The 18,034-nt window shown below is 43.1% G+C and overlaps 1 protein-coding gene across 3 annotated transcripts in view; it reads right to left on the bottom strand.

Annotated features, from left to right (window-relative positions):
* Positions 1–11,993, bottom strand: part of WDR44 (WD repeat domain 44) — an 85,282-nt gene extending 73,289 nt beyond the window's left edge. For 2 of the 3 annotated variants that reach the window (XM_039244399.1, XM_039244401.1), the window contains exon 1: positions 11,536–11,993. In XM_039244399.1, the coding sequence (XP_039100330.1) occupies positions 11,536–11,612 (77 nt within the window). In that variant the 5' untranslated portion in view covers positions 11,613–11,993. Of the gene's footprint in view, positions 1–10,555; positions 10,579–11,535 lie in introns of those variants that run through there. The other variant, XM_039244400.1, reaches the window with a different exon arrangement.
* Between the last annotated feature and the right edge of the window lie 6,041 nt (positions 11,994–18,034).

Below are 18,034 nucleotides of genomic sequence, written 5' to 3'. Positions count from 1 at the left end.
CTCAGTAAGTTAAGCTTCTGACTCTTGATTCTGGCTCAGGTTCTTATGTCCTGGGTAGTGGGATCAAGCTCCACAGCGGACTACCTGCTGAGCATAGAGCCTGCTTCAGAGTCTCTCTCTCTGCTCCTCCCCCACGGACACTGGCTGTCTATCTCAAAATAAACAAACATTAAAAATATACTTTTTAGTGGCACCTGGGTGGCTCAGTCGGTTAAACACCTGACTTTGGCTCAGGTCATGGTCTCACCTAGTGAGTTCAAGCCCCACATCCGGCTCTGTGCTGACAGCTCAGAGCCTGGAGTCTGGTTCGGATTCTGTGTCTCCCTCTCTCTCTGCCCCTCCCCCGCTCACCCTCTATCTCTTTCTCTCAAAAGAAAATAAACATTTAAACAAATTATATATATACTTTTCATTGTTTAAATAAATTATACATACCCAAGCAGCAGGAGGGTTAGTCTCATCATTCTAATAATCCATATTTAAAATACAACATCACAAATGTTTATAGTTTAGAAAAGTACGGAGAAACCTAATGTTTTAGATCTTCATTCAAAATCATCATCTAATTACCACAAAGTGGTTAAGCTCCACTTTTGCTGGCTGGCCCTTATCTACCCTGAGCTGAGTTTTATTTGCAAAATCAGAATAATAACTGTCCTACCGGTCTCACAAAAATTGTCCTTCTGTCTCACAGAACTGCCCGATAATCAGAAGAGGTAATATAACTAAAAGTACTTTGAAAACGAATGCTCAGGGGCGTGTGGGTGGCTCAGTCAGTTAAGCATCCGACTTCAGCTCAGGTCATGATCTCACGGCTCATGAGTTCAAGCCCCACATGGGGATCTGTACTGACAGCTCAGAGCCGCAACCTGTTTCAGATTCTGTGTCTCCCTCTCTCTCTGTTCCTCTCCCATTCATGCTCTGTGTCTCAAAAATAAATAAATGTTAAAAAAAAAAAAAAAAGAATGCCCAACACTGGTTGACAGTATGGTATTATTCTTTACAAGTAACAACATGTAGGACTATAATACTTCTTTCTCACTGTGAACACATTCATCCCTAGAACAAATAGTTGGTAACAGGGGAATGGATATATGGCTGTGGGATAACAGGCAACACCTCCCAAGGCTTCACTCTTAACACTGAATATTTGCTGAGTACAGGATGCCCTCAAGTTACAAAGGTTCCATAAATCCAAACCACTGTCCTTACCTCAGGCCCCTCCATTTCCTCCCTCTTTGCTCTTAATAGGAACTGGTGTGGGGGTGGGAGTGCAGATTTGAGAGAACCAGGAAGTTCAAAAGTAGAAGAAAATGTGAAGAGAAGTGGAACACAACAGAGCATGCCTACTCACCATCCCTATCACCATCTAGACCTTTCTTTCACTACCATACATCAGCTGTGGACATCTCTCTATGCTGGGAAATAAGGCAAAGGTTAAAAGTCAACAGCCAAGAGCTATGACGTGGAACAAAAGATGGATAGTAAAGTTCACTTAAAGGAAAAACAACTGATCTCAGTCATTAGCCATAATCTCTAAAGCCAACCCAATAAAGTAAAAATACCAATTGCAAATTATTGACAAACTTACTTTCATTCACAAAAGTATTAGTGGGTTTTTAAAAGTTTATTATTTTTTTAAAATTAATCTATACACCCAATGTGGGGCTCAAACTCAGAACCTCAAGATCAAGAATCACATGCTCCTCCAACTGAGCCATCTGGGCACCCCACAAAGGTACTAGTTTTATTAAGCTATTTATTCATTCTGCTCACTTATCTTCGACTAACCCAATAAACTTACCCTCACCTGCGACGCTAACCAATCCCACTTACCAATGCATTCACTATATCCAATTTAACCAATCTTTCCCTTGCTTGTTCCCAAAGATCCACCCATTATATTTCAGCCATCATGGTCCCTTCTCAGTTGTAAGGGACAGACAGTAAGTTATTGAATCTCTGTACTAATGACATTGGGTAAGCAAGGAAGGAGAAAGCTGGGGGTAAGTGGAGTGGAACTGGGCCTGGAGATATGTTCAAACAACCTGCCATTTCAGTTTGACATGAGTAGATAAGCATATTTTAAAAGAAATTTTTAAAAAACACACAAATTGTTAACAGTACTGCTAATAACCAGAAAGAAGATTCCCTCAGTCTCCCAATTTAAACAGGCTTTCAGGAACAAATTTAAAAGAGAACTATGGATATTAAGTTCATCCATGGCTAGTTTTTCCAGTTCAAGAGCAATGCCAGAAAAAACACTCCCACCTCTTCTTTTGAGCCTATTGAGTAACCAGTGGGTTTGAATACAGTTCTACATTCTATTTACTGGTTCTCTAGAAAGTTTGACCTGTAAGAATGCCCAGAGTTCAATGAATTTGTACTGGGATAGTCTGTGACAATTAGTACCGGTCAAGTAGGTTTTATAGAGGGATGGCTTACTCTGTACAGGCTCCCTACTGGAAAATATTGTTAACATTTTCTGTCAGGAGTTTCCAAAAATTTTATGCTTCACGCTTGGCATTTAAAAAAAAAGCATTTTATATCCCCCCCACTTCTTTCTAATAATTTAAGGATTGGGGCCCTATGAAGAAAGTAAACCTTTTACTGACCTAAATCTATTTGTGCAACTAAAATAAAGTTCTCCTTGGAGCATTAGCAGAATTTAACCACAGTTTTGATTAGGATATACTAGTCTTAAAATGAAACCATTATAATCACAATTTCAATAAAAATTCAAACCAGGAAGATTTAATCATTTCATAAACTTACAATCTTACAACATAATCCTTTATTTAACAAGATAAACACTTGGGGCATCTGGGTGGCTACGGTTGAGTGTCTGACTCTTGATTTTGGCTCAGGTCATGATGATCCCAGGGTTGTGGGATAGAGCCCAGCATCACCTGCTTAAGATTCTCCCCCTCTACTTCTCCCTCCTTCTTTCTCTCTCTCTCTTTCTTCCTCCCTCTCCTCCTCCTTCCCCCCTTTGTGCACATACAGAGCACTCTCTCAGGCTCTGAGTTGTCAGCACAGAGCCTGACAGGGACTCAAACTCACTATTGGTGAGACCATGACCTAAGCTGAAGTCGGACACTCAACTGACTGAGCCACCCAGGAGCCCAGGCCCCCTCCCCAAATCTTAAGACTAAAATTCTTTGATCTTTAAAAGAACATTATTTATCATTAGGTATGGAAATGGAAACTAATATTTACTAAACCATTAACACATTACGTGTGTCAGTTAACGTCAGAGATTAATTGTGCATATTTAGAAGTCACTACTGGGGTGCCTGGATGGCTCAGTCCGTTAAGCTCCTGACTTCGGCTCAGGTCATGATCTCAAGGTTCGTGGGTTCGGGCGCCGCGTCGGGCTCTGTGCTGACAGCTAGCTCAGAGCCTGGAGCCTGTTTCAGATTCTGTGTCTCCCTCTCTCTCTGACCCTCCCCTGCTCATGCTGTCTCTCTCAGAAATAAATAAAACATTAAAAAAATTTTTTAAAAAAGTCACTACTACACTCTACAATATTAACAAGCATGAGCACTAAAAACACTAACACAAACACTAGTACATAAACCAGCAGATAATATATATCCTAAATATTTCTTCAATACACTTTTTTATTTGTTTTTGTTTTAAGTAGGTTCCATACCCAGCGTTGAGCCCAACTTGGGGCTTGAACTCACAAGCCTGAGATCAAAACCTGAGCTGACATCAAGAGTCGGTTGCTCAACTGGCTAAGCCACCCAGGCACACCCCCACCCCTTCTTTTTTTCTAAGTAAACTGTATGCTCTACGTGGGGCTGGAACTCACGACCCAGAGATTAGGAGTTGCAAGCTCTACTGACTGAGCCAGGCAGGCGCCCCTTCAATATCCTTGTTTTTAGTAAGACAAGTAAAGACTTATGGTTCAAAACTATTTTATTTACCTGAATTCTGAGGTTTTTAAGAGATTAAAAAATGCACTTGTCAAGTAAATAGAAAGACTTCTATTCTAAAGACCCATACAATAATTCAGTCTTTACCTTTCAGAATTTTCCTGTTTATTTGAAGGCTGCAAAGGAAAGATAATCTTTCCTGTTAAATTTCTAAACAATTTTCTCAAATTAGAATGAATTAGTCTAAGGGCCAAACATTCTTTCTACAACCTACAGAAATCATTTTTGTTAGAAGCCAGATTACTTATTTGGTAGTTGCTGATAAATCAAGGTGCTTTTAAGTCACTTCATTTAGTGTGGGATGATACCAAGTCTAAAATCACATTTACAAGCATATTTCTTAAATGGTCACTCTTGACCTTGACATTTATTCTAGCTTGTATTACAAAAGGATGGCCATCCATGTCAGTGGTGCAATGTACTCAATATTCAAGACAATGACTAACAATGGAACTGAGAACCGTAGTATGAGGAACTGTTGCCTAAATGCATTCTTGTTAAATTCTGTACGCTTAAAATGTTTGGAGACAAAAAGGTTTTGTGGACTTAAAACTAATTGACCCTGATGGAATGCCAAACTGTAAACTGCCAGACAGCTGCAGCTGGTAATAAAATGCTAAGACCTGAAGAGCTTTAGCAGAACCTGATTATATGGTAATCCTAGTAGCTGAGAGAAAGCAAAAGAGCTATAAGAATAACTGATAGGCTGGTTGCTATGGTAACCATGATAAATTTGTATACAGACGGGGGGGGGGGAGGAACATTGGGATTGCCATCAGGTATGAGGCCCACACTATGTCTCACGTGCTTTTTTTTTCAATTTTGAATCACAAGATGACAAACTAACACAAAGACCGCTCAGTTTGAAATAAGAATAGGGTTCCGCTCTGAAGAGTCAGGAAAGCACCCAATTAAAGGTTTAGCTGTTTAGCTGCATAATATCTGACAGACAGCTAGAGGGGGAACAGACCTTGTGAACGTTTGTAGAAATTGGTTGAGCTCTGGGTAGAAAACAGAAATGTAGGTTATTTATCAATTCAAGTTAGATATCAGGAGGATATCATAAAGTACCTACAATTTCTGTTACCTTAAAGTTTGTTTGGGGTTATTTTTTATAGGCTATTAATCTTTTACAAAAAGGATTATTTAATTTGCACTATGTAGGTCAGAATCTAAAACAATACTAAATGGTGTGCTTTGTTTTATCTCAGTTATTTACACTCCAGGAAGCAGACTTAGGACCTGGTTTCTATTCACCACCTCTACCTCGATCACCACCACCCTCAGCAACCAACTCTTCCTCCACCTACACTACCACGGAAGTAATTACCAGAAGTGCAGGCAGAGTATGAGAAGGAAACATACAGTGTCTTCAAGGGGCTTGCTTGGCAAACTGACTTGACTTTATCAAGTTAAAACAATGAAAAGAACACATGGATGGTTGTGTAACGTAGAGGTTACACACTTAAGTCTCAAATACCAACAACTAGAAATCATTTTCTGTTCTGTAGGGCCACAACTGAACTGTCAACATCCTATAAGTGTGTAGGTTTTCAAGATTTTATTTATTTTAAATGTTTTATTTATTTTTGAGAGAGAGAGACAGAGACAGTGTGAGCAGGGGAGAGTCAGAGAGAGGAAGATACAGAATCGGAAGACAGGCTCCAGGCTCTGAGTGAGCTGTCAGCACAGAGCCCGATGCGGGGCTCAAACCCCATGAACAGTGAGATCATGACCTGAGCCGAAGTTGGACGCTTAACCCACTGAGCCACCCAGGTGCCCCGGTTTTCAAGATTTTAAAAATTAAATTTTATCTACCCTATTTTATGCAGTTATCACAAGAACAAAGTTTTCAGGTTATAAGAGTTTGTACAAATACAAATTGAGACCCCCCAAATTGCCATACGGACTGTCCTACCTCCATGAGTCACCAATTAATAACTGGAGGCCAGTAAATTTAGAGCCTGAATTTACCTTATATGTAGATTCCCCCCCATACACTGCAATACAATGTTACATGGGTGTGATAAACAGCATTTACAAATATATTTCTATCAATCTACAAAGTCAAAAACAATCAAATATAATCCATGATTTATAAATGTAATCTGATTAAATGCAACCCACGAACGGCCATTTTTAAGGAATCTTTCCTAAAGTAACCCATATTGCACAAAGTTTTTTTATTTATTTTATTTATTTTTAATGTTTTATTTATTTCTAGGAGAGAGAGAGAAAGAGACAGCGTGAGCAGCGGAGGGTCAGAGAGAGAGGGAGTCACAGACTGAAACAGGCTCCAGGCTCTGAGCTGGCAGTCAGCACAGAGCCCGACGCAGGGCTCGAACCCACGAACCACGAGATCATGACCTAAGCGAAAGTCGGACGCTTAACCGACTAAGCCACCCAGGCACCCCGCACAAATTTTTTTTTATTGAAACTTGCATCAATTTTCCCTCAGAGAGAAATGCTTCTGATGCTTAAGTGAGAAGCTGAGTTTTCAACAAAGGCAGCTATGCAACTTTTTGCATTTAGACTGAACAACTCTTCAGGATACTTTGATCTCAGTTCTCATGACTTAAAAATCAAGATTTCACCATTGCTTCAATCTAAAATGATAGTCCGGTGGGGCACCTGGCTGGCTCAGTTGGTAGAGCATGCAACTCTTTATCTCAGGGTTGTGAATTCAAGCCCCACAATGGGCATGGAACCTACTTAAAAAAAAATAGGGGCGCCTGGGTGGCTCAATCAGTTCAGTGTCTAACTCTTGATTTTGACTCAGGTCATGATCCCAGGGTCTTGGGATCAAGCCCCTCGTCAAACTCCGGGCTGAGCGTGGAGCCTGCTTAAGATTCTCTCTTTCTCCCCCTCTGCCCCCTACCCTTCACTCTCTCTCTCTCTCATAAAAGAAGAAGAAGAAAGATGGGGCTTAATACTAACCAGACTCCTTTTTTTTTTTTCCTTTTTCTTAAGTAGACTCCTGAAACTGAACTAAGTAACAATCACTGTTCTTAGATCAACCTTTTCCCTGCGACCTGTTTTCATCCTGATTTGGAGAAAATTAGTGGGCAAAAGTTAGACTCCTAAACAGAACAGTCCATGTCCTCTGACAGCAGGGCATGAAAAAAATAAAAATGAAAACAAACAAACAAACAGAATCACGGTAGACAGACCATCTTAAGACCCCACTGACAGGGTAAGGGCCAGTAACCTAGAGCAGGGACAGCAAGCCGTATTTTCCCTCCTTCCACAGACAAGGCAACATGGTAGAAATGAGGAATCAGGAGACCTGGATTCTAGTTTCTAGTCTGTTACTCATTAGCTGTGTGTTGCCTTCCCGGCTCACTGAGCCTAGGTTTCTCTTTCAATTAAATGGGAGGGCTAGACTGAATGATCTCTGATCCTTTCCTATTCTAAAAATGTTACCATTCTATCCTTCCTTCCAAGGCCTCAAAAATATTTTGGTTGCCATTAAAAAAAATTAAGAATGCTCAAAATGTCACATTTATTTCTATAACATGTTCCCACTGCCAGCCTTTAGTATGTGTATGTACAATCCACACAAACTAGCAGGAGCATTCACCTTATATACAATTTCCCCAGCAAACATCGAACTTAAAATCAGTGGGTCTTGAATCATGTACCAAATACCATCAAGTTTGCTAAACTAAGAACTTTTTAAAAAAATCATGGAAAGGGGCGCCTGGGTGGCTTAGTCGGCTGAGCGTCCGACTTTCGCTTAGGTCATGATCTCGTGGTTCGTGGGTTCGAGCCCCGCGTCGGGCTCTGTGCTGACTGCCAGCTCAGAGCCTGGAGCCTGTTTCAGTCTGTGACTCCCTCTCTCGCTGACCCTCCCCTGCTCACGCTGTCTCTCTCTCTCTACTAGAAATAAATAAAACATAAAAAAAAAAAAATTTAATAAAAAAATCATGGAAAGATTTCCCAAGACCAAAAGCTTATCAATAAAGGCAACACGATGACAGACTTTTAGAGTTGGAAGAGTTCTCAGAGTGTAATCTCAATATAAAGATGAGGAAATGAAAGGACTCAGAGTCCAGGGCTTTTTTTCTACTATACCGCACTTCCTCCTCCCTTTCCTGCTTTATCAAGAGACAGCAAAGTAGCAAAAAGAACGCTAGACTGTGAGACTGACCTGGATTCCAATCCTCATTGCCATTAATTTGCTGTGGCACCTTGGACAAGTCATTTCCTCTCTTTAGGCTTTGGTTTTCACAGTATTTTATATGAAGAAATTTAACTGTATGCTCCTTCTACCTCTAACATGCTAGGATCTTACTGAACTCTTATCTGATAAAACAAAATACATATTCCTGAAAGCGAAAGTGGAAATTTCAAGCCAAGAGAACCGAAAAGCGGGCTGTTGCTTTTAAACAGATGCATCAGTTCAATTCAGCAAGCTGGTCCTAAAGCAATTTACTCCAGAATCTCTTGGAAGATTCCCCCCCCCCCTCGATACACACACATGCGCGCGCGCGCACACACATGCGCGCGCGCGCACACACACACACACACACACACACACAGTGAGGCAGCTATGATGTACTGGGGGAAAAAAATACTGGACTACGAGTCTGAAGAACTGGCTTCAAATATCCCAGCTGTCACTTACAAGCTGTGTGTCTCAGAGACCAATTCATTAACCTCTCTAAGCCTAAGATTCCTCATATATAAAAATGGAGAGAACAAGGAAATCTGACCTAAAATAGCAATCAAAATAAAGCTTTACAGATGCGGTGCATATTGCAAAGCTGGGCAGGTGGAGAGGATCTGCCACTGTGGAAAAGTAGGCTGTACTAGAATGAAGTCTATTAAAAAGCAGGGCTGATTTTTAACTTACTAAATTTGCTTTCAAAGAGAAGGACAACAAAGCTGAAGACACCACCAGAGGGGAACAGAAGAAGTTAATTTTAGGAAATGGACTGTGTATTTGGATTCTGATTAACAAAACATACGAGATAACTCTCGAGTGCCTAATCGGTTCACTACAATGTGGTGAAATGGTCGGTGTACTGCGGCATCCCCAAAAGCAAGGGACATTTCTTACAGTTTGCAAACTCAGTCTGTTAACCTCTTAGAGTTTGTATGGTACGCCACTCCAATTCCTCTCAAGGGACAGAAGGTATTTCTGATAACCAGATACCCAGGGACACCATCTGTTTCCACAAATCAAGATTTCTCACTGCATTTCTAGGTTGTTAGTTACCCAGCCAAGTCTCTTCACAGTACGTTATGCAAAAGACAAAACCTGTCACAAAGGACAGAGGAAATGTTAATGATGCCAACCTTTTTCAATCCTCCCGGTACTGCTAGTTCTTTTCAGATTCAATTCTCCAGATGAGTCTGATTCTCTTCCAAATTCCCCCCACTAATACAGAATGAAACCGTGAAATGCATAGGCTGACACTATGGTTTTATCCCTACAGCTCAACACGTTGAATATTTGGACAGGTTAGAGTTAAAATTAGAAGGTTGGATTCCAAGAGACGTTTTGACTCTTCACCTACTAGAGAAGGATCAAAGTGCTTGAGAAACTCTATTATCCCAAGAGGCAAGAAGTGATTCTATTAATTCTATCAAAATGACTCACTGGGTTCCAATAAGTTAAATAGCTCCAAGGTCTGCAGAGTTCCTCCCAAAGTAAACACTGCATGAAGTTAAATTTGTTAACTCCAAGAAAGGAAGACGAAGGGAATGGACATTTGGGTTCCTCCTCTGCGCCAGGTACTAAGCTAGATAATCTACACTCCTGATATAACTGCCCTTCAAAATTAAATGTTTCAGGGGCGTCTGGGTGGCTTAGTCGGTTAAGCGTCCGACTTTCGCTCAGGTCATGATCTCGCAGTTCGTGGGTTCGAGCCCCGCGTCAGGCTTTGTGCTGACTGCCAGCTCAGAGCCTGGAGCCTGTTTCGGAGTCTGTGACTCCCTCTCTCTCTGACCCTCCCCTGCTCACGCTGTCTCTCTCTCTCTCCTAGAAATAAATAAAACATTAAAAAAATTTAAAAAAAAAGATGTGCAAAATTAAATGTTTCGTTCATTGAAAAGGAACTATACTCACATATTCCTAAATTGATTACAACCATATACAATTATTTCCTCCCCCCACTCCACACAAACACATTCAAAAGCACTGAACGATTAAGTCTGTCTGTCTAAGTCTGTCTGTCGTTTAACCTCGATCAACAGTTCGTTACTTTGAGGGGAAAAGCGCAAAAGCAAAAATTTAAGGGGATCCAATGCAATTGGTAATCCAAAAGTATTTTCAATCCTCCACCGTCTAGCTATGAACTTGTTTCAGACACTGAACTTGAAGGATCCTCAGTGCCATCTCAAGATTGGCCACTGCCCCCCAAAAATCTTAGAACAGTGGTAGGAAGGTTGGTGGAAACACATCCGCGATCTACCAATGAACATTTCTATCTAATTCTCGTGCTGTAACTTTTGGGGTATATATCATATAGAATATATGTTAGGCTTTAGCATGTCTTCTAGAAAGTACAAATAACTTTATTTGCAGCCAACATGGTATTTTTTCCGTGGGGATAAGCCTGAGAATTGGAGGCAGTTGAACTCCTGTAACCACATCAGCGTCTACTCACATTAACATACGAAGTTTACCAATCCTCCAGTGCTTACAGCATGAAAACGTATTTCCCTGCTTCTGCTTCCACACGAGCCCGCAGAAGAGTTGGGCGAAATAGCTTTAAATCCCGGTTCAACTTTGAGAAGAGGAGTGGGTAAGAAGTCCCAGGCGAGCGAAGCATTCCAACGACTGCACTTCCTTACTCAGAATCTCCCATACTAATCATCACTAAAACATCTTGCAGAATTCGATAAATAACACAAAGCTGTGGCTCTCCTTCCAACCACCAGATTACTCAGCACTTGTTTGTAGCTCTGTAGCCCGTTGTGTACAAGTGCGTCCGGCTACCCTCGTAAGACAGCGTAATTCTCCCGAATGGTAAGGACCTTGTCGTCTTCGATCTCCTCTGCCTCATCCGTAAGGTGCTACTTTAAGAAAACCCGGTGGATCTAGAGCACATCAGCCAGAGGACCTCCCGAAGTAAATACCCAACCTTTCCCCCCCCGCCGCTCCCCCCCCCCCAGCTCCTTCTCTTTCTCTGCAACGAAAAAAGAGGACGGCAACTAGTTACGGCCACCTCTGAGACGCACAGGCAAGTTAGCGGCACCAAAAAAACAAGAAAAGCAGTTTCTCCTGCTACTGCTCCTTTCATCTGTGGTCCCCAAGGCCAAAACGGATGCCTCGGAGGTAAAGCGCTCAACCCCACAAACACAGATCGCCGGCTCTCGGGCACGACAACTGTCCCACCTCGAAGAAAGCCGGACCGGACGAGAAAGTGGCTCCGCAGCCCCAGGGACCGCTCGCCAGGGAGCGGAGGGGGTTTGGCCGAGGTGGGCGATCCCCCCTCCCCCCGACTCCCTCCGAAGTGCCCGGGCGAGACACCGAGGAGCGGCGGTGGCGGACACAGCGGGACCCGGGAGGGGTGCGGTGGGAAGGCACGGGGGAAGCCGGGGGACTGGAGCGCCCGGCTTCTGGGCCACAGCTCCAGTTACTTACCCTACAAGGTAGCCGCCCCCTAGGTGCACATCTTCAGGGGCATCAAAGAATTCCTCGGTGTCGCTTTCCGACGCCATTTATAGGACACACCCGCGGGTGAGGGGGCCGACGCCGCCTGGAGGGAGGGTGACTTTCGTCTCCTCCTTGTCGTCCTCCACCCCGGCGAGGCCGTGGGGAGGTGGGTCCCGGGCGAGGACAGGGACGGAGCGGACTATCTAGAGTGAGCAGCCGGTGAGAGGCAAGGGGCCGCCGTCCGCTGCCGGGCTGCGGGGATGACCGGCCGAGCAGCAGCCTGAGGAGGCGGCGGTGGGTCCAGGGACTGTTGCTGCCGTCGCTCCCGGCGATAGGTGCACAGGGAGAGCGAGAGAAGAGGCGGCGGCTCTCTGTGGGGGAGGGCGGGCGCGCCGACGACAGCAGCTCCAATTTCTCCCGCAGCAGCAATTACAGCAGCTGGGAGAGCCAGTTGCCCGCAAAATACGGACGCGCACCTAACCTCGCGAGATTTCGGGAGGGGCCGGTGAAAGCGTGGGCGGGGCGGAGAGAAGGCGGGGGCGGTTCCAGAACGAGAGCGCTCAGATTTCTTCCACCCGAGAGGCCTATCAAAACGGCGCAAGCGCGATGAGCGCGTTCGGCGAGGGCCGGAAGTAGCCGAGGAGGGCGGTGAAGAGCCTCCTGGAGGGAGGCGCTGAGAACCTGCGCAGGAGCGGCGGCGTCTTTCGTTCGTTCAGGGAGAGCGCCCGACGTGGGTGCGGTCCGACAGGTCGACTTGTCCCCTGACTCCGCATTTCCAAAGACGGGCATCTTCAGAGGGGTGATCTTGAGTCCCCTTTTTTCCCTTGTGAGGAAACAAGACATTGGCATTGTGTCATCAGCATTGACGTCGTCTTAAGGTATCCAAGCCCAGAGTGTCCCACCACCTGTAGTACATAGTCAAGTCCACCACCTCTAGTGTTACGGAAATAACCTGCCCCGTATACTACAAGATTCCTAATCGAGACCCCTAGATACGACCCTGGCGACCAGAGGGTGGGGTCCATGAGAGCTACTTGGGGAGCGTACCAGTTTTACGGAGTAATTGCTGGAGCCGCGCCGACGTAAGGCCTCCAGTTACGATTTCTCTGTGACTGTTTGGTGCCCCCCACACTTAACGTGAGGGAAATTCTCACAGACTGGCCACGATGTGCATCAGTCAGGTGGTAAATAGGTATCGAACATATACCGATGGCTAAGAATCCGTAACTTCATTCTGATCCTCGATGGCCCGATGACCAGCAATGAAAATAGAAAAGTATTTTTTTCCAAGACCAAGGTGCTCTTTCTGAACGGATCATTGACCACCAACTTGATAACATTGACTTTCTCCTCTTAGATTGCTGAGACATTTCGTTTCCCATTGAGGTCACGGCAGGAAACTTCGCCGAAACCGTCAGCCTCAGCTAACTGCTCAAGATGGCGGTTGGGAGAGGCGGGGTTGGGTCTGGGCCCATGGCCTTGGAGGCTAGAGTGGGGCTCTAAATTTCTCCTTGTGAAGCAACCAGGAAAAGACCTGGCGTTGTCTGCCTTACTTGAGTAGAACCAAATGCCGTACACTGTCACTTCTGTAACGTCCCAGGGAGTTCAGGGGAAACACTGCATATTCAAATATATGTTTTTTTTTGCCGCAAGCCACACGATTATTCGGGGTAAAGGAATACCTGTAAATAGCCTCATTCAGTTCAGGTCAGATACTTCTGCCAAATAAGTTTAGGGTAGATCAATTTGACTGTCAAATAACTTACTAAAAGTACAAAGCAAAATGTTTAGTTTCCAGAGCGTTTTGGATTTCAGAATTGCAGACAAGGGATTTCTGGGTCCTTGTGAGGATGTGACTTTTGTCACGATCGAGTAATTATTAGCTTGTATGTGTTTTAAACATGTTAATTTCCCAGGTATAAAACTGTATCTCCAAATACTTTTTCTTTTGTTGCTCACTTGGGAAAGATAATCCTTTTTTCCCTATGGGTTTTGGAAAGATAAAAGTAAATAAACGACCAGAATTTATTCTCTTCCTAGTCATCTAATAGTGAATTTATGTTTGCCTTAAAGATTAAGTTTGGTGTTGGCATGCCTGAATGGCTCAGTCAGTAGAGCATGTGGCTCTTGATCTTGGGGTCATGACTTTGATCCCCACCTTGGATGTAGAGATTACTTAAAAAAAAAAAAAATGAAGATAGTTTAGTTCCTGTCTTCCAGGAGCTCACAATCTAGCAATGGATCCAAATATGGATTCCTAATTCGGTACCTTTTTTCACTATAGCATATTACCATATCACCTCCCTTGGACCTTCTTTTCTCTCTCTTTCTCTCTCTCTCTCTCTCTCATGGGCATTTTTAAGATACGTTAACATTATACTTAGAAAAAGTCAAAGTGGAGAAATGATTTGCTGAAGCATTTTTAGAGCTATTAAAATTGTCTGTTTAAATCCTCTTAACAGTTTGTGGGCAGGTGAATTTCTGGTAACATGAAAACACATGTGGACTGCACGTCACAATATTTTGTATAAGGTTCTAAGTAATCTCTACCCCCAAGGTGGGGCCTGAACTCACAACCCTGAGATCAAGAGTCACACCCTCCACCAACTGAGCCAGCCAAGTCCCTCCCCTCCACCCCACCCCAGCCCCACGTGTCATAATTGTAAAAGATGTTTTGCCTGAGTCATCTAAAATTTTAAAGCAGCAGGTGTTAGGTTTAGAACAAGGCAGTAGTTTTAAAGCTTTTCTCCTTATTAGAAATGAAACTTTTTTTTTTTTTTAGAGTTTATTTTGATAGAGAGAGAGCAGGGGAGGGGCAGAGAGAGAGAGGGAGAGAATCCCAAGCAGGCTCGGCTGTCATTACGAAGTCCAACACAGGGCTCAATGTCATGAACCATGAGATCATGACCTGAGCCAAAATCAAGAGTTAGACTCTCAATTGACTGAGACATCCAGGCACCCCTAGAAATGAAACTTTTTAATCAAACCTAATTTCATGCAAAAGTCTACTTATCATAAAAATAATAACTTCTCCAGTTGAAGCAAGTATAGTTCAGGTCCCTGCCCACGTGGATTTCCCTGAGGTGACGGAGACTGCCCCAAGGAGCCATCAAAAAAAAATCTGAAGGCTGTTGGTCCAGAGCAGGGGTTGGCAAATTACAGTACGCTGGACAAATCCATCCTACCGTCTGGTTTTGTAAACACAGCAACTCCCCCTTATCTGTGGTTTTGCTTTCTGCACTTTCAGTTGCCCAAGATCACCTGTGGTTCAGAAGCAGATGGTCTTCCTGACGTATCTTCTAACAGTACATCAGAACACCCACATCATTTCCCTCACTTTATTTCATCACACAGGCATCTTACCATTTCATGTCAGCACAAAAAGAGGGGTGAGTACGGTAAATAGCATATGTTGAGATAGACCATATTCACATAACTTTAATACAGTATATTATAATTATTCTATTTTATGGTTAGTTACTGTTAACATTTTGCTGTGCCTAATTTATAAATTATACTTTTTTTAAGTTTATTTTTATTTCTTTTGCGAGGGAGAGAATAAGTGGAGGAGAGGCAGAGAGAGAAAGGGAGAGTGAATCCCAAGCAGGCTCCATGCTGTCAGCACAGAGCCTGACATGGGGCTTGAACTCACACATCGTAAGATCATGACCTGAGCTGAAATAAAGAGATGCTTGAGCCACTCAGGCGCCCCTATAAATTATACTTTATCATAGGTATGTACGTATAGGAAAAAACATAGTATATATAGGGTTTGGGACTATCTATAGCTTCAGGCACTGCAGGGTTCAGTTTCACTGGGGGTCTTAGATTCCCCACAGATAAAGGGGGGCTACTGTAAAGTTTTATTGGAACACAGCCGGGCCTGTTTGTTTACATACTGTATGTCTGCTTTTAGAGCAGAATTGAGTAGTGGGACAGAGACTGTATGGCCTACAAAGCCTAAAATATTTACTATTAGGCTTTTTGCAGAAAATATTGCCCACCTTTGGTCCATGGGATAGTATTTTCTAAGGTACCTCAGAACTGAAAGCACATGCGTATTAAATGGTATTTGAATTCATTTCACAACGGAATTGTATAATGCCATAAAATTGTATGTACAGATAAGAATGAGGATAAAACCTTTTCCCACCTGACTCGTTCCTAGTGACTTTAGAAACTACACAGGTCTAGGGTGCCTGGGTGGCTCAGTTGGTTAAGCGTCTGACTTCGGCTCAGGTCATGATCTCACAGTTCCTGGGTTCAGGCCCGGTGTTGGGCTCTGTGCTGACAGCGAGCTCAAAGCCTGGAGCCTGCTTCAGAGTCTGTGTCTCCCTCTGTCTCTGACCCTCCCTTGCTCACGCTCTGTGTCTCAGAAATAAATAAAACATTAAAAAAAAAAAGAAAAACTACACAGGTCTAGTGGAAACTTTTCATGCCTCCTTATCTGTACAGCATAAACTCTACTTAGGGGTTCCAGAGGTGAGAGGTCCCAAACCAGTGCATGGAGCAATTTGTCTGTGGGATGCTCACTCTCTTTTCTTGGCAAGAATAATACAAACTGGCAGTATACCTGGAGCCCATTTTTCTGCAACCTCAAGGGTAATCACTGGGAATATCAGTGACAAGACTGTCATGGTATAGACTTTTGTTACAAACAAGTGGTAACTCAGGGAAAAACTTTTTTCTTTTAAGATTTTTTAACATTATTTTATTATTTTTATTTTTTAAAAGATTTTAATGTTTATTTTTGAAGGGGCAGAGAAGGAGCAGGGGAGAGATAGAGGGGGAGACACAGAATGTAAAGCAGGCTCCAGTCTCTGAGCTGTCAGCACAGAGCCCGATGGGGGGCTTGAACCCATGAACTGTGAGATCATGACCTGAGACGGAGTCAGACACTCAACCTACGGAGCCACCCAGGTGCCCCAGGGAGAAACCTTTTATATACAGGGTTAGATGATTTGAGAAATGATATTGATATGATCTGATTTCATATTGTAATCTCCATGAGAGTTTTTATGGATTTTGAAGTGTCAGAATCCATAAAAGAAAATCATTCTGAAACTGGCCAAAATTTCTCAGGGGCAAGATGAGATTCTGTAATCATCAACCTTCAATTCTGTTTGAAAGGTCAGCTGTGATCCAGATAATGATGGTAAATATTTTTTATTTTTTTATTTTTTTTTTTTTTCTATTTTTTTTTTTTATTTATTTCTAGAGAGAGAGAGTGAGCAGGGGAGGGTCAGAGAGAGAGGGTCAGAGAGAGAGGGAGTCACAGACTGAAACAGGCTCCAGGCTCTGAGCTGGCAGTCAGCACAGAGCCCGACGCGGGGCTCGAACCCACGAACCATGAGATCATGACCTAAGCGAAAGTCAGACGCTTAACTGACTAAGCCACCCAGGCGCCCCAATGATGGTAAATATTTTTTAAAAAATCATTTCTCTTTGGCTTTGGAGTCCGTCCCACCTTCTTAATGATGTTTTGTTTGTATTAATATTAAAATGACTTTTCAACCTCTGAGCACATAAGAATTGAAAGTAAAGAAAGGTGGTCTAGAAATTTGTTAAGAGATGCAGAAAAGCCAGTTTGGGATTTAAATTGTGTTCTTATTATGTAATAGAATACCAAGTAGCCATGTATTACTGTTCAAGACTCTGGAATAAAACTAACTGGGATTATCTGAAACACAAAAAGGGACTTTATTCATTTGCACAATCAAATACAGACTGCTATAACACTTGTCTGTCCCTTTGCGATTAACATGTTAGAGAGCAATTTGAGCAGAAGGTGAATTTTGAATTTCCTCATGTGTGATTTTGTCAGCCGGAAGCACTAGGCGAAAGCAGAGAACTACACCCAGCTGAATCAAGTCACGTAGGAATGCACAAAATACACACGCACATACGTCAAACAACGACCAACCACCTCAGTTCGTTGTGTGTGTTTTTTGAGTCCCACCCATCCATATCTAAGTGTTACGACTTTCTGTCAGAGTCTGATTTCAGATCACCCTCCTTCTACCACCTCACAATAACTCACAAGCCCCAACCCATTTCCACAAGAAGCAAACTTCAGGTCTTTTTAAAAATAAAGGGGCGTCTGGGCGGCTCACTCGGTTAAGCATCTGGCTCTTGGTTTCGGCTCAGGTTCTGATCTCGCGGCTTCGTGGGTTCCAGCCCGACGTTGGGCTCTGGGCTGGCATCGAGGAGCCTGCTTGGGATTCTCTGTCTCCTTCTCTCTCTACCCCTTCCCCACTTGCTCTGTCTCTCTCAAAATATATTAATTAATTAAAAAATATTTTAATAAAGTGCCATATTTATTTCAGTATTTGTAACCATTTCTTAGGTGTAAAACTGGACTACCATTTTTATTAGGTTTGTATCTTGTGTACATGTCACTGGCAAAGGTTTTTGTTTTTAGTTTTTGGGGTTTTTTGGGGGGGTTTAAAGAGCAGTTAGCTATTATTCTGTTTTCATAAACACATAG

The sequence above is a fragment of the Hyaena hyaena genome, unplaced genomic scaffold, assembly GCF_003009895.1.
Source record: "Hyaena hyaena isolate Hyena2069 unplaced genomic scaffold, ASM300989v1 scaffold_243, whole genome shotgun sequence".
Lineage (NCBI taxonomy): Eukaryota > Metazoa > Chordata > Mammalia > Carnivora > Hyaenidae > Hyaena > Hyaena hyaena.
The sequence above is the reverse complement of the archived record's forward strand: the minus strand, read 5'-3'. Positions and strand labels throughout refer to the sequence as shown.